This window comes from Nannospalax galili, unplaced genomic scaffold, assembly GCF_000622305.1.
Source record: "Nannospalax galili isolate Female #2095 unplaced genomic scaffold, S.galili_v1.0 scaffold957, whole genome shotgun sequence".
NCBI lineage: Eukaryota > Metazoa > Chordata > Mammalia > Rodentia > Spalacidae > Nannospalax > Nannospalax galili.
In genome coordinates, this window is record NW_008340047.1 from 533,041 (window position 1) to 545,012 (window position 11,972).

The 11,972-nt window shown below is 48.2% G+C and overlaps 1 protein-coding gene across 5 annotated transcripts in view; it reads left to right on the forward strand.

Moving 5' to 3' along the window:
• Window positions 1-11,972, forward strand: part of Kifc3 (kinesin family member C3) — a 44,006-nt gene that overhangs the window by 8,110 nt on the left and 23,924 nt on the right. For 2 of the 5 annotated variants that reach the window (XM_008834873.2, XM_029564397.1), the window contains exons 4-5: window positions 4,053-4,191; window positions 6,809-7,011. The exons of 1 other annotated variant lie outside the window; for it this stretch is intronic. In XM_008834873.2, the coding sequence (XP_008833095.1) occupies window positions 4,053-4,191; window positions 6,809-7,011 (342 nt within the window). The remainder of the gene's footprint in view (window positions 1-4,052; window positions 4,192-6,808; window positions 7,012-11,972) is intronic. 2 more of the 5 variants (XM_029564396.1, XM_008834876.2) reach the window with 2 other exon arrangements.

Genomic DNA, 11,972 nt, shown 5'->3' on the forward strand with positions numbered 1-11,972 from the left:
TGGGCTGTGTGTATATATAGTTGAGCATTAGAGCACTTGCCTAGTGCACATGAGGCCTTGGGTTCAACCCTATCACTGTCATATAATAATAATAATGCTAATCACCCTCTGCCCTGGCTCCTGTGTATTATTTCTGACTGCAGTTGAATTCCTTTCACATTCATGCATCTGTGACATTAGTATTTTACATTTAAGATTTATTTTGTGTATGATTTTTTTTTTTTTTTTTTTTTTTTTGATTTTTTTTTTTTTGTCTTTATTTTTTTTTTTTTTTCTTTTTGAAGCAGGGTCTCCCTGTAGCCCCAGCTGTCCTGGAACTCATTATGTAGACCAGGCTGGCCTTGAACTCACAGTGATCCACCTGCCTCTGCCTCCCAAGTGCTGGGACTCAAGGCGTGTGCCACCATGCCTGGCTTAATGATTTTTTTTTTTTTGTCTTTATTTTTTTTTTTTTTTAATCTTTTGAAACAGAATCTCCCTGTAGCCCCAGCTGGCCTGGAACTTGTTATGTAGACCAGCCTGGCCTCAATCTAACAAAGATCTTCCTGCCTCTGCCTCCCAAGTACTAGGATTCATGGTGTGCACCACCACACCTGGTTGTGTGTGAATGTTTTGTCTACATGTTTTGTGTGTGCACCATGTGCATGCAGTGCCCGTGGAAGCCAGAAGAGGGCATCAGAACCGCTGGAACTGGTGTAACAGGATTGTGAGCCACTGTGTAGGTGCTGGGAACTTGGGTCTTCTGCAGGAGGAGCAAGTGCTCTTAACTACTTGTCCATCTCTCTAGTCCTGCATTTTACATTTATTTATTATTTATTTATTTATTTAGTGGTGTGTGTGTGTGTGTGTGTGTGTGTGTGTGTGTGTGTGTGTACGCGCAGGTGTGGACACAACACAGCGAGTATATGGAGATCAGAGGATAACTTGTGTGAGTTGGTTCTCTCCTTCTACCATGTGGGTTCTAGGGATGGAACTCAGGCTATCAGGTTTGGCAGCAAATGCCTTTATCTGGTAAACCATTAGGGTTTGTGGTTGTTTATTTTGTTTTATGTTTAGAGACAGGATCTCTCTATGTAGCTCTCTGCTGGTCTAGAACTCTCTATGAATACCAGGCTGGCCTCCAACTCACAGAGATCCACCTGCCTCTGCTGTGGCTACATTAGTATTGTAGCATGTGCATTTGCTGAACAGATATTTATGGAGTGGCTGCTTTGTGCCAAGACATCCAGGTGCAGGGATGTAGAGAAAAGAAATAGAGGTGACAGCCTAGTGGAGACCTCAGAGAGTCACCGATGATCTCAAATGTGTGACTGCAAACCAGGCAGAGGATGAAGTGCCAGCGTTCTCTGGGGGTATTGCTACACTCCCCTGAGAGAGGGGATTGACCATTCCCTTCCATTCTTTTTTTTTTCTATTTTATTTATTTATTTATTTATTTATTTATTTATTTTTGAGACAGAGGCTTCCTCTATATCCCAGGCTGGCCTCAAACTCATGGCACTCCTCCCTTATTTTCCCATGTCCTCTGATTATAGGCATGAGCCACCATGCCTAGATTTCTTCTAAGTTTCTGATGGCCTTCTGCACACAGTCTACCCTTGCTGGTAGCTACTGTGCAGAGTGGATGCAGCATGTATAAATGGTGGGCAGTTGGATGGCTACTGGGGGAAGCACACACTTTTGAGCCATCTTTCCTCCTGCAGACCTGTCCTAAGCCACTGCTCTGGGTGGGGCCCAGGGGTGATGCTGCCTCAGGGAAAGACTGTTTCACAATGTTTCTTGGGTCCTCCCATGAGGTTCTTCTAAAAACTAAAACTTGGTCCTTTTCTTTTGTAAGGTCTGGGAGGAAAGTAGGTCTGGTGAGAGAACAGTTAAGGAAACCAGAGGGAGGTTAAATTGGAAGGCTGCGGTCAGGAGCCAGAGCTCAGCTGGGTGGTGGCTCTGCTCTTGAGCTTTGATTATGGGGTGCTGGGCCATGGCTGCTGCAGAGTTCTGGGCTCAGCAGATCTGCTAAGGCTCCACCTCAGAAGCTGCTGCCAGCAATGGGCTTCCAAGTTCATGTCCTTCTGGCCCCTGCAGACCTCTGCCATGTTTATGGGTGCAGCAGGTGGTGGATGTGGACCAAGTGTGTCCTAAGCATGGTGAAGCAACTCGTAGGTCATAGCTCAGTCCCTCCGGCCTTCTAAAGCCTACGATGTACCCTCAAAGGGTACTGCAGAAATTCCCAGCCCCTACTCAGTGGCTCCCCTTCCTGTGCTCCAGCCAGTAGCCCAGAAATAGTGTAACCTTTGCTCCTTTTGGCCACTGGAAACTTCCAGCTGCTGCCATCCCTGCCACCCACCACCACCACCACCTCTCCAACCCCAGTAGTCTGCTAAAGTCTGTCTGGCAGTTGGTTGACGGATGAGAACAAAATTAAGTTGTAAATTTTTCTAAATACAAGAGATAAGGGAGGGAGAGGCTGAGGGCATGGCTAACCTGACACTGGCTGGGGCTGCTTTCTCCTTTCAGTTCTTTTGATTGGCCTTTTGATGCTCAAAGGAAGAGTGAAGATTACAGAAATTATATGATGATCACAGCTATCTATGTGGCACTTATTGGGTGCCGTGTGGCAGGCACTTTAAGAGCACTTTGCATGCTACTGTGACTACTCTGCCCACCAGTGCCAGGAGGCTGAGGTTAGAGGGGTCGCTCACTTCTAGATTAAAAAAGGGGGGAACAGCTTCGGGGAGGGTACAAAGCTTGCTGGCAGCCACACAGCTTGCAGGTGACAGGCTGCTTTGCCCACCCCATACTGAGTAATTTTAAAATATAACACTTGGAACTGGAGAGGTGGCTCAGTGGTTAAGAGCACTGGCTGCTCTTGCAGAGAACTTGGGTTTGATTCCCAGCATCCACACGGCAATTAATAGCCATATGTAATTCCAGTTCTAGGGGACTCGTCTTCTGACCTCCATAGGCATTGCATGACATGAGTGCACTTACATATATACAGGCAGTAATACACTCATACACATAAAATAAAAATAATAAATAAAATATTTTCAAAAAATGTAACATGAGTGAAGAGAACACAAAGACACAAAAGCTTCTTCCCATTTACCTCTGTGGACATGAAAAACCAAAATTGCAGGTGCCTAGAAGGTGAAAAATTCAATCCCAGAAAGGTCTAGAATGGCATGGAAGGCCCAGTCTGCTTATCTCTTTCCTTTTCTGTTGTGAACTTACTTTCTGCTCTCTTGAAGTTTAAATGACACTTGTTTCTACTCTTAACCTACACCATCCCTTGCTTCAGGGGCAGAGAGCCCTGTCCATGGTCTCCAGGTTGCTTTTCACCTGTTTTGTACATATTACCCTCAAATGGGATTTTGCTGTCTCATGCTCTTCTGCCCCTTACCTGGGCATCTTTCTCTGTGAGCTACAGAGGATGTTTCTGGATCAAATACCCATTTCTGCTCCTCTACTGGTCTACTCCAGCCCAGCTTCCTTTGCCTCAGTCCCTTTACTAGGAGGTGGGATCCCATGGCCCTTGGACGGCCTTATGGGACAGGGAGAGTGAAGGAGGCCATTTCCATTTTGGGATAGACTCAGGTATAGCCTTCTAGTCCTGGGGGTACCATCTACAGTTGGGTGAGGTATTTGAGAGGGTAGCAGCAGGTGCCAGCATGGGGATGTTGCCCCAAGATTGCTGTGTGTCAGGCAGGACTGGATAGTTGCCTGTAGTAATAGGGCTTGAAGTGAGCAGGTGACTGAAGTGAGCACGCTGGTGATTCCTGCTCCATGGTATCTGCAGGGATGGCCTAAGTTTCATCTGGGGACCAGAGGTATCTAAAACCTTCTTTGCTGGTGTGGAGACCTGAGAATGAATCACCATCATCTTGCTGTGGGATGTGAGCATGGCTTTCCCAGACCCCAAGGCTCCTTTCCCCCACCTACATGGTGGGGCTTAGACTGCTGGGTCCTGGGACCACAGCAGCACCATCATCCTGGGCTCAGGGGTCCCTTCTCCGTACAGTCCCCTTCACGTAAGGATTCTGGTTGTGTCTTGGCAGCAGGCCCTGCAGGACAAGGGGTGCCAGAGCAAGAGTCAGGGGACAAAAGAAGACAAGCTCCCGAAGAGGCAGGCACCAGCCCCCAGGCGGGACCGGGAGGCCCCGGAAGCTGGTGGTACCATGAATGTAGAGAAAACAGGTAAAGGAGGTCAGCTCAATCACCCGACACACCCTGGTTCAGCCAGTGCAGGAGGGAGGCTCTTGAATGTCCAGCACTCTGTCCTGTAGCTAGAGGGGGTCCAGCCAGAATGGCCATCTGATGTAATCTTAAGACCCTAGCCAGCCTCTTCTAGATCCAGGGACATCCTTATGTATGTCCCTTCTCTTGTCCTGCCCCCCTCCTCCCAAGGCCACCAGAGCCCCACCCAATGATGAGGCCTTGGCCAGCTGGGATGGGGTTAGATTTCCTTTCTTTTTGTCCTTTCCCAGCACCTGTCTAAAGCAGGGCCCAGGAGCAGCCTCCCGGATGCCACTACCAACTAGATGCCACTGCCACCTCCACAGAGGCCTGGCTGTGTCCTGGTCAGTAGGTATATAGGACAGGGCTTTGATTCTCCTGACTCTAGGCTGAGGAAAAGGAGCCTTTGGCTACCAGTGGCTCCATTATTCTCTGGCAAGGCCCACTGCTGACTGGCTGGTTCTAGAAGATTCTAGAAGGTCCCTTTGCAGTTCTCTGGGTTCTCAGCAGTTATCTCCAGTTTAGTGATCACTGGAAAAGAGCATCCTGGGAAGCTGAGGGCAAGGCCAGGAGGAGCCTAGAGGAAAGGCACTGCTCTTCTCAGTGTCTCCCTTTTCCCCTCCCAGAGGGCGAGCTGTGTGTCTGAACTTGCCAACTGGGTTGCTGGAGAGAGCCGCTCCCTCCTCTGCGGCTGCACCAGTGCCAGCTCACCTATATGAGCCGTGGATGCTGGGCAGGTCTGAGATCTGGCTGAGGGGTAGGCAGCTGGGTTTTAGAAAAGGACACCATTCAGTCAGTTAGGTGGGGTAGGCCCAGAGGAGGAAGGCTAGGTTCTTTGAGCAGTGAGGACCTGCACAGCCCCTGAGCCCTGGGCCCTGTGCTGGGCAGTGCCTCTGGAAACTGACCTGTCAGGTGGCAGCCCTTCAGTACATGGCCTGTTCTCAAGCAGCACCCCTGGTCCTTACCTCTCCTCCTTTCCTCTTTTCTCAGACCTCCCTTAGCTTCTTTTAAGATTTTTTTCCCCACTGTCCATGGCTCCCCAAGTCCCTCTCAGTGCCTGGCACTCACACGGTACCATGCTGAGGTTGGGGCTTAGACCCTCCTGAGGACAGGAGCCCTGGCATGGATAAAAGGACTGCTTGAGGCCTATGATGGTCACTCCCACCTGTGTTACCCATGGGATTCCCAGCTCCTTTCCCAAGGCTGCTTTTGGGTCAGGCACATTGCCTGCTTCACATAAAGAGCCTGCAGGATCCCTCCCATGTGACTCAAGAGGCAGGCCCAGCTCTCAGCTGAGCCCAGCACATTCTGTCCCGCATCATTGTAGCCACATTGGTCACATGCCACCCGTGGCAGCCCTGTGTGCTGTCCTGGAAGCATCTATCTGCCCTCACTCCCTCTAGAACAGATCATAGAAGCTGGGCCAGCTCTGTGTGACTTTCATGCTATGTCACATGCAAAGCCACACAGCCAGGGGTACTAACCAAGCATGGATCACCCAGCCCCAGCTCTCTGGAAGAAGGGGAAGCCAGCCCCACCCATGGAGAGCAGAGCCACCCCCAGCTAGCTAGCTGCAGCTGTGACTTCTGCCTCCTCTTCGCTGTGCTGCCCTGGGGCTCCGCAGAGCAGGAGCACAGTGGTGGTCAGGCAGAGGGAAAGTCAGAAGCTCAGGCCATGTTGAGGTGGATGACTTACTGACCAGCACATATCCTCTGCACTCTTCCCTCCTGGACACTTGGCAGGGCCCCACTTGGGCTGCTGAGGGGAGAAGACAAATCCCTCTATTCTCCCTCTTCCCTGATCCCTCTCTCCCCTGAACTACTGCTAGCTCCCCATTGCTCAGTCCATGCTCCTTTTTAGTGTTCTGGAAGCAAGCTGTAACAAGCACCCCAGCCCCACTAGCAGGTTGTGAGCCTTGACTCTGTCTTGTCCTGTGTTCATCTGTCTCTCTTGCTCCTGATGACAGAACAGTGGAAGGCCTGAGAGAAGAGGACTCAGGCTGAGGCCCCACCTGACTCAGTATTTGTCCCTGTGTGTTTTCTCACATGCAGGTGTCAACCTTGAAGCTAGCCTGGCCACTCTTGTCCCCTGGGCTGGTCTGTCTATGCCAGGATGTGTGGCACTTGCCCCCCCCCACCCTCCAGACACAGGTGATTGCTCAGCTGATAGGACAGCTGAGAAGCCCTGTTCCTCTCTACAGTGCTTATAAGAGGGTTTGAGTTAGCTGAAAGCAGCCATTTCTGGGTGAACCACCTTTCTTTCTCAATGGAAATTGCACTGATAGGCATTAGCCTTTCAGACATGGAGCACATGTGCTTTGAGGGGATTCAGTGAAAGTTGCTTTCCTAAGTCTTGCCTCTGGCACTTTCATCCCCCAGAAGCCACTGCTGAAGTGACTTCCCCTGAGGCAGACCTAGAGGTCCCCTACTGACCTTTGTTGCTGCAGCTCCAGGTCTTACCATAGCTCCACTGCCTGCATCCCTTTCCCACCCCAATGGTGTGCCCTGCTATGATGGCCCCCTTCCTCCTCCAGGCGGACTTCCACTGCCCTGCTGATCAGCCGCTACTTTGCTTGTAGGTGGGCGGCTCTTTGGTATCGGGAGGTACTCGAGCCTGTCGGGGTCACCAGGCCCAGCCCCCGTGGTGCATAGAATGGTGGAGGCCATGTCCCAGCTTCAGGAGGAAAAAGAACAGCTTCAGGAGGAGCTGGTGGTCCTGCGGGAGAGGCTGGCCCTCCACAACAGTGACCAGCAAGCCACATCCACCCAGCTGCAGAACCAGGTACCTGGGAAGGCAGGGATGGGCAGAGGCTACTGCCCACCATGGAGCAGGTTGGAGGACATGGTCAGGGTGCCTGGACCCCACCGGAAGTCAGATGGAGCCACTCTCCTGGTTTGGGAAGGTGCTGGAGGGTGAGGTAGCAAGAACCAGAGGCCCATCCAGTCTTCCTGCCCCATCTGCTCAGTTCCCCGGGCTATACTCTACACTCTCAGGAAGTGATGTAACTATGAGTGAGGCAGGAGCCCAGTAATGCTTCCACCCCAAGACTCATGCTCAGTTCACCTCCATGGTTCCCTGGCTTGGGCAGCCTAAGAGACCAAAACTCAGTCTATTACCTCCCAGGGGCCTCTAGGGACTGAGAGGAGAGGCTGTGTGTGTGTGAGTGTGTGTGTGTGTGTGTGTGTGTGTGTGTGTGTGTGTATGTGTTGGGGGCAGTGGAGTGTGGAGGGAATCTCACCTCCAGAAGACAGGGAGAGCAGGTTTCAGGTTGGGAGCATTGTTTTCTTTGTTGATTTGTTGGCTGACAAACCAGGAGGACCATTAGGGGGCCTTGGACCCAGGAACTGTGCAGCCTGTGGGATCAACCACTGGTCCTCGTCTGAGTGCAGGGCTGCCTCACTCTCCTTTTTCCTCCATGTGGCCCTGGCCCTTTCCTGGGGCTCAGCTCCCAACACCTTTGGTCAGTGTCTGTCTTCCTGGCTGTTGGAACCTTGCCTACTTGTATAACCTCCCCAACCCCATCTGCCGTGTTGTCCCCATGTGGGCTCCTGTGCTTTGACTTGATGTCTGCATCCCTGAGCTCTGGGTGTAGGGTCCCCTGTTGCCATCCTTCCCTTGAGATGACACCATGCTTTTTCTGTCTCATGAGTCAGCAAAGACATTCTAGATGTGGGGACAGGGCTGTCTGCTTGGAGGACAGTCATTGGGTGCTGTGGCTTGACTCCAATTCAGGGCGATCGGTTATAACCTGAGTACCCATCCTGCAGCATTTCCCCTGACTCTTCTAGAGCGCTGCCGTTCTACCCCTTGCCCTTGCTTAGTAGCTCAGACCTCCCTGGGGAGTCCCTGATGCCCTGTGCCTGCCCATCCCTTTATCTCACAGCTTTGTTGCTTTGTCATCTCTGGTCTTATCTGCCCGACTCTTGGTATAGGCCTCTTACCTGCCTGCATGCCCTCTTCACCTGTCTATGAGCCCCTAGAATTAAGTGCTGAGTTGGACATGGGGGATACAGGCAGACAAGCCATCCCTGAACCCAGGTCCTCTGTAAGAACAGCCAGTGCTCTTAACTGCTGATCCATCTCTCCAGCCCCCAACTTTAAATAAGTTTTAAAAAACATTTTCCCTTTTAAAAAATTATTACATCCATTTGTATGGGGGTGTGCTTGTGTCACGGTGTACGTGTGGAGGTCAGAGGACAACTTGTAGGGTTAGTCCCAGTCCTCTCTTTACCATGTGAGTCCCAGGGATCAAACTCAGATTGTCAGTCTTGGCAGCAAGTACCGTTAGCCACCGAGCCATCTTAGCATCTCAAACATTTTTCTCTTTAATTGATGAAATCTACTTGGATAAGAAGGAAAGTCAGGGCTGGAGAGATAGCTCAGTGGCTAAGAGCACTGACTGCTCTTGCAGAGGACCCGGGTTCAATTCCCAGCACCCACATGACAGCTAACAACCATCCAGAACTCCAGTTCCAGGGGATCCGTCACCTTCTTCTGACCTCTGTGGGCATTCTTGACACAGTTGTACTTACATACATGCAGGCAATACACTCATACACATAAAATAAATAATAAAGCATAAAATATTAAAACAGTGTTTCTTAAAAAGAGGGAAAGTCAAAGGTGGAGTGTCCAGCCTTTCTAATGTCCCAAGCCCAGCTCTCCATCCTCCCTTGGAGGATCCCCAACCCACCCTATGGCTCCAGATGACTTGGGAATTCAAAATGGATCTTTCCTCAGGTTTTATTTGCAAACTTTCTGGCTGCCAGGTGTTGTTTTGTTTTGTTTTGTTTTGTTTTGTTTTGTTTTGTTACAAAACAACAAAAATTAACGGGATCTCCTTATGTAGCCCTGGCTGGCCTGGTACTTGCTATCTAGGCCCACTTACTTCTGCCTCCTGAGTGCTAAGATTAAAGGTGTGCACCACCACACCCAACTGGCTACCAGCTTTTACTGGAACTTTCTTAAGGACTGATACCTGAAGCTCTGTATCTGTTGGGCTGCTCTTTCTGTAGGGTCTGATCCAATGAAGATATATCTAGCCACATGGGCCTGGAGCTGGGAGCAAGCCTGACTTCTGTGGCATTCATTAGACCTGTGACCTTGGGCCAGTTAGCTACCACTCCTGACCTCAGTTTCCTCATCTATAAAATGAACATAATAACAGAACCCTTACAAGGAGTGACTGGTGGTGTCCTCATCACCAGGACAGGTTTGGATATAGAATCCTTGAGGTAGAGTCTGTTTTAGCCTACCCTGCCTGTGAGGCTCTAACCTGTCCTAGCCTATCCTGGGTGAGAGGCTGTAGAATCTGTTCTGGCCTATCCTGGGTGAGAAGCTGCAGAGTCTGTCCTGGTCTGTCCTGGCTGTGAGGCTGTAGTGAGTGTTTTCTCTTCTCTGAACCCCATCTCCCAGTCTCTAAGCTGGTCTAATGAACATGGCTTTGTGGTTAATGGATGGATCAGTTGTGAGGGTCCACAGGAAAGTAGGTATAAACTGTAAAGTACGGTACCTTGTAGGGTGCCACTGCTCCAGTGGCCTCTCTCTTCAGGCCTCACAGTGTTTTTTTTTTTAATTGTTTTGTTTTGTGTTGTTGGTTGTTAGTTTGGTTAGCCAGGGTGCCCTGAAACTCACTGTGTAGTCCAGGCTATTTTGCTTGTCCATTAACTTAATCGAGTGTAGGTTCCACCTTTTGGGTACCATGATTTATGCTGCTATCAACACCCATGTACAAGAAGTCCCTGCTTTCAGTTTGTTTGGCTGTGTACTCAGAACTGTTATTATTGAATCATATGGTATTTCCTCTTTCTTTTGAGACAAAAATCTCAATATTAGCTCAGGCTAGTCCCTCCTATGTGCTGGTATTGCAGGTATGAGCCCCTATACCCAACTCTCAATTTATTATATTATTATTACTATTATTATTATTATTATTATTATTCAGACAGGGTCTTGCTGTGTAGCCCTGGCTAGTGTGGAATTCACTATGTAGATGGGAGGACCTGGAACTCATGGCAATCCTCATGCCTCTGTCTCCTGAGGGGCTGGAATTGGAGGTGTGTGCTGCCATGCCCTGCTCTCAGTTGTTAAATTATCTGAGGAGCCACCTCTCTGTTTTCCACAGTGGCCACACCGTTTCACATGCCCACCAGCAGTGCACACAGTTGTGATTTCTGTTTCCTCACTAACCCTTATTTTTATTTTGATAATAGCGTTCCTAGTGGGTAAGGAGTAGTATCTCTTGTGGATTTGTTTGCATTTCCCTTAGTGCTTTCAGTAACGTTGAACTGTTTTTCATGTACATTTTTTGCCAGTTGAATTGAATTATATTTGGAGAACTATTTACCCAAGTTCCTTGTTCATTTTTCAGTTAAGGTAGTTTGATTTTTGTTGTTGAGCTATAGAAGTTCTTTATAGATCCTGGATATTAATCCATTATCAGGTAATTGATTTGCACATTTCTCTGCCACTCCATGGATTGCCTTTCATTGGTGGTAGTATCCTTTGTTATTTAAAAATTAATTTTTATACGGACTAGAGAGATGCTCAGGAGTTAAGAGCACTGACTGCTCTTGCAGAGGACTTGGGTTCTGTTTGTAGCACCCACATGGCAGCTAACAACCATCTATAACTCCAGTTCCAGGAAATCCAATGCCCTCTTCTGGCCTCCACAGGCATTGCATGACATGAGTACACACATACATGCAGAACACTCGTATACATAAAAATAAATTTTTAAAAATTAAAAAAATTTGAAATTAATTTTCATAAAGATCACTTACCTATTTTTTCTTTAACTATCTGTGTTTTGGGAGCCATATCCAAGAAATCATCACCAAACTCCAGGTCATGAAGTTTTCTCCTTGATTTTCTTCTAGGAGTTTTATAATAATTTCTTATGTCTAAGGCTATGATCTATTTTGAGGCATTTTTTGTATATCACCTTATGGTATGCAGTAAGGGCCCAGCTTCATTCTTTTGCATGTGAAGATCAGTTTCCCAGCTCCAGTTGTCTAAAAGGCTGCCTTTGCCATTGCATGGTCTTATCACACTTGTCATTTGAGTATACATGTGAGGGTTGGTTCTGGACTTCTTCCATTGTTTTTGTCTCCTTTATGGCAGTTCCACACTGCTTTGGTTGCTGTGGTAAATCCTGAAGTCAAGAAGCAGACTTTACCTTCATTTCTCTTGTTCAAGATTTGTCTGTTTGGTGTTGCTCCAGCTGCAGATGGATTTTAGGATGGATTTTTTTATGTGTTCAGGGTTTTGATGAGAATTGCATTGATTCTCTAGACCATTTGGGGTGTTACTGAGACTTTATTGTCTTCAGTTCAGGAACCTGGGCTGTCTTTCATTTACTGGTGTCTTTATTCCAGCAACTTTTTTTATCATTATTTTTTTTTAATTTTTAATAACTACACAATTAGAAGAAGCATTTCACTACAGTTTTAACATATTCAGTAACATACTCCAGAGCAAGAGTACATCTCTTTCACAAGTGGCTGTAAGTTTCTAGGTTCACAGTTGAGTTAATACAGTCATACAATATTGAACTCAGTATAAGCCCTGTAACACATTAAATTGAATGAATTCTTAACCTTTTAAAAAAATCTCCATTTCATTTTAGAATATATTGTTCCTTGTAGAAAGACTCTTTTAAAAATTTTTGGTCTTTTTGAGACAGGGTCTCCCTGTAGCCCCAGCTGTCCTGGAACTTACTATGTAGACCAGGCTGGCCTTGA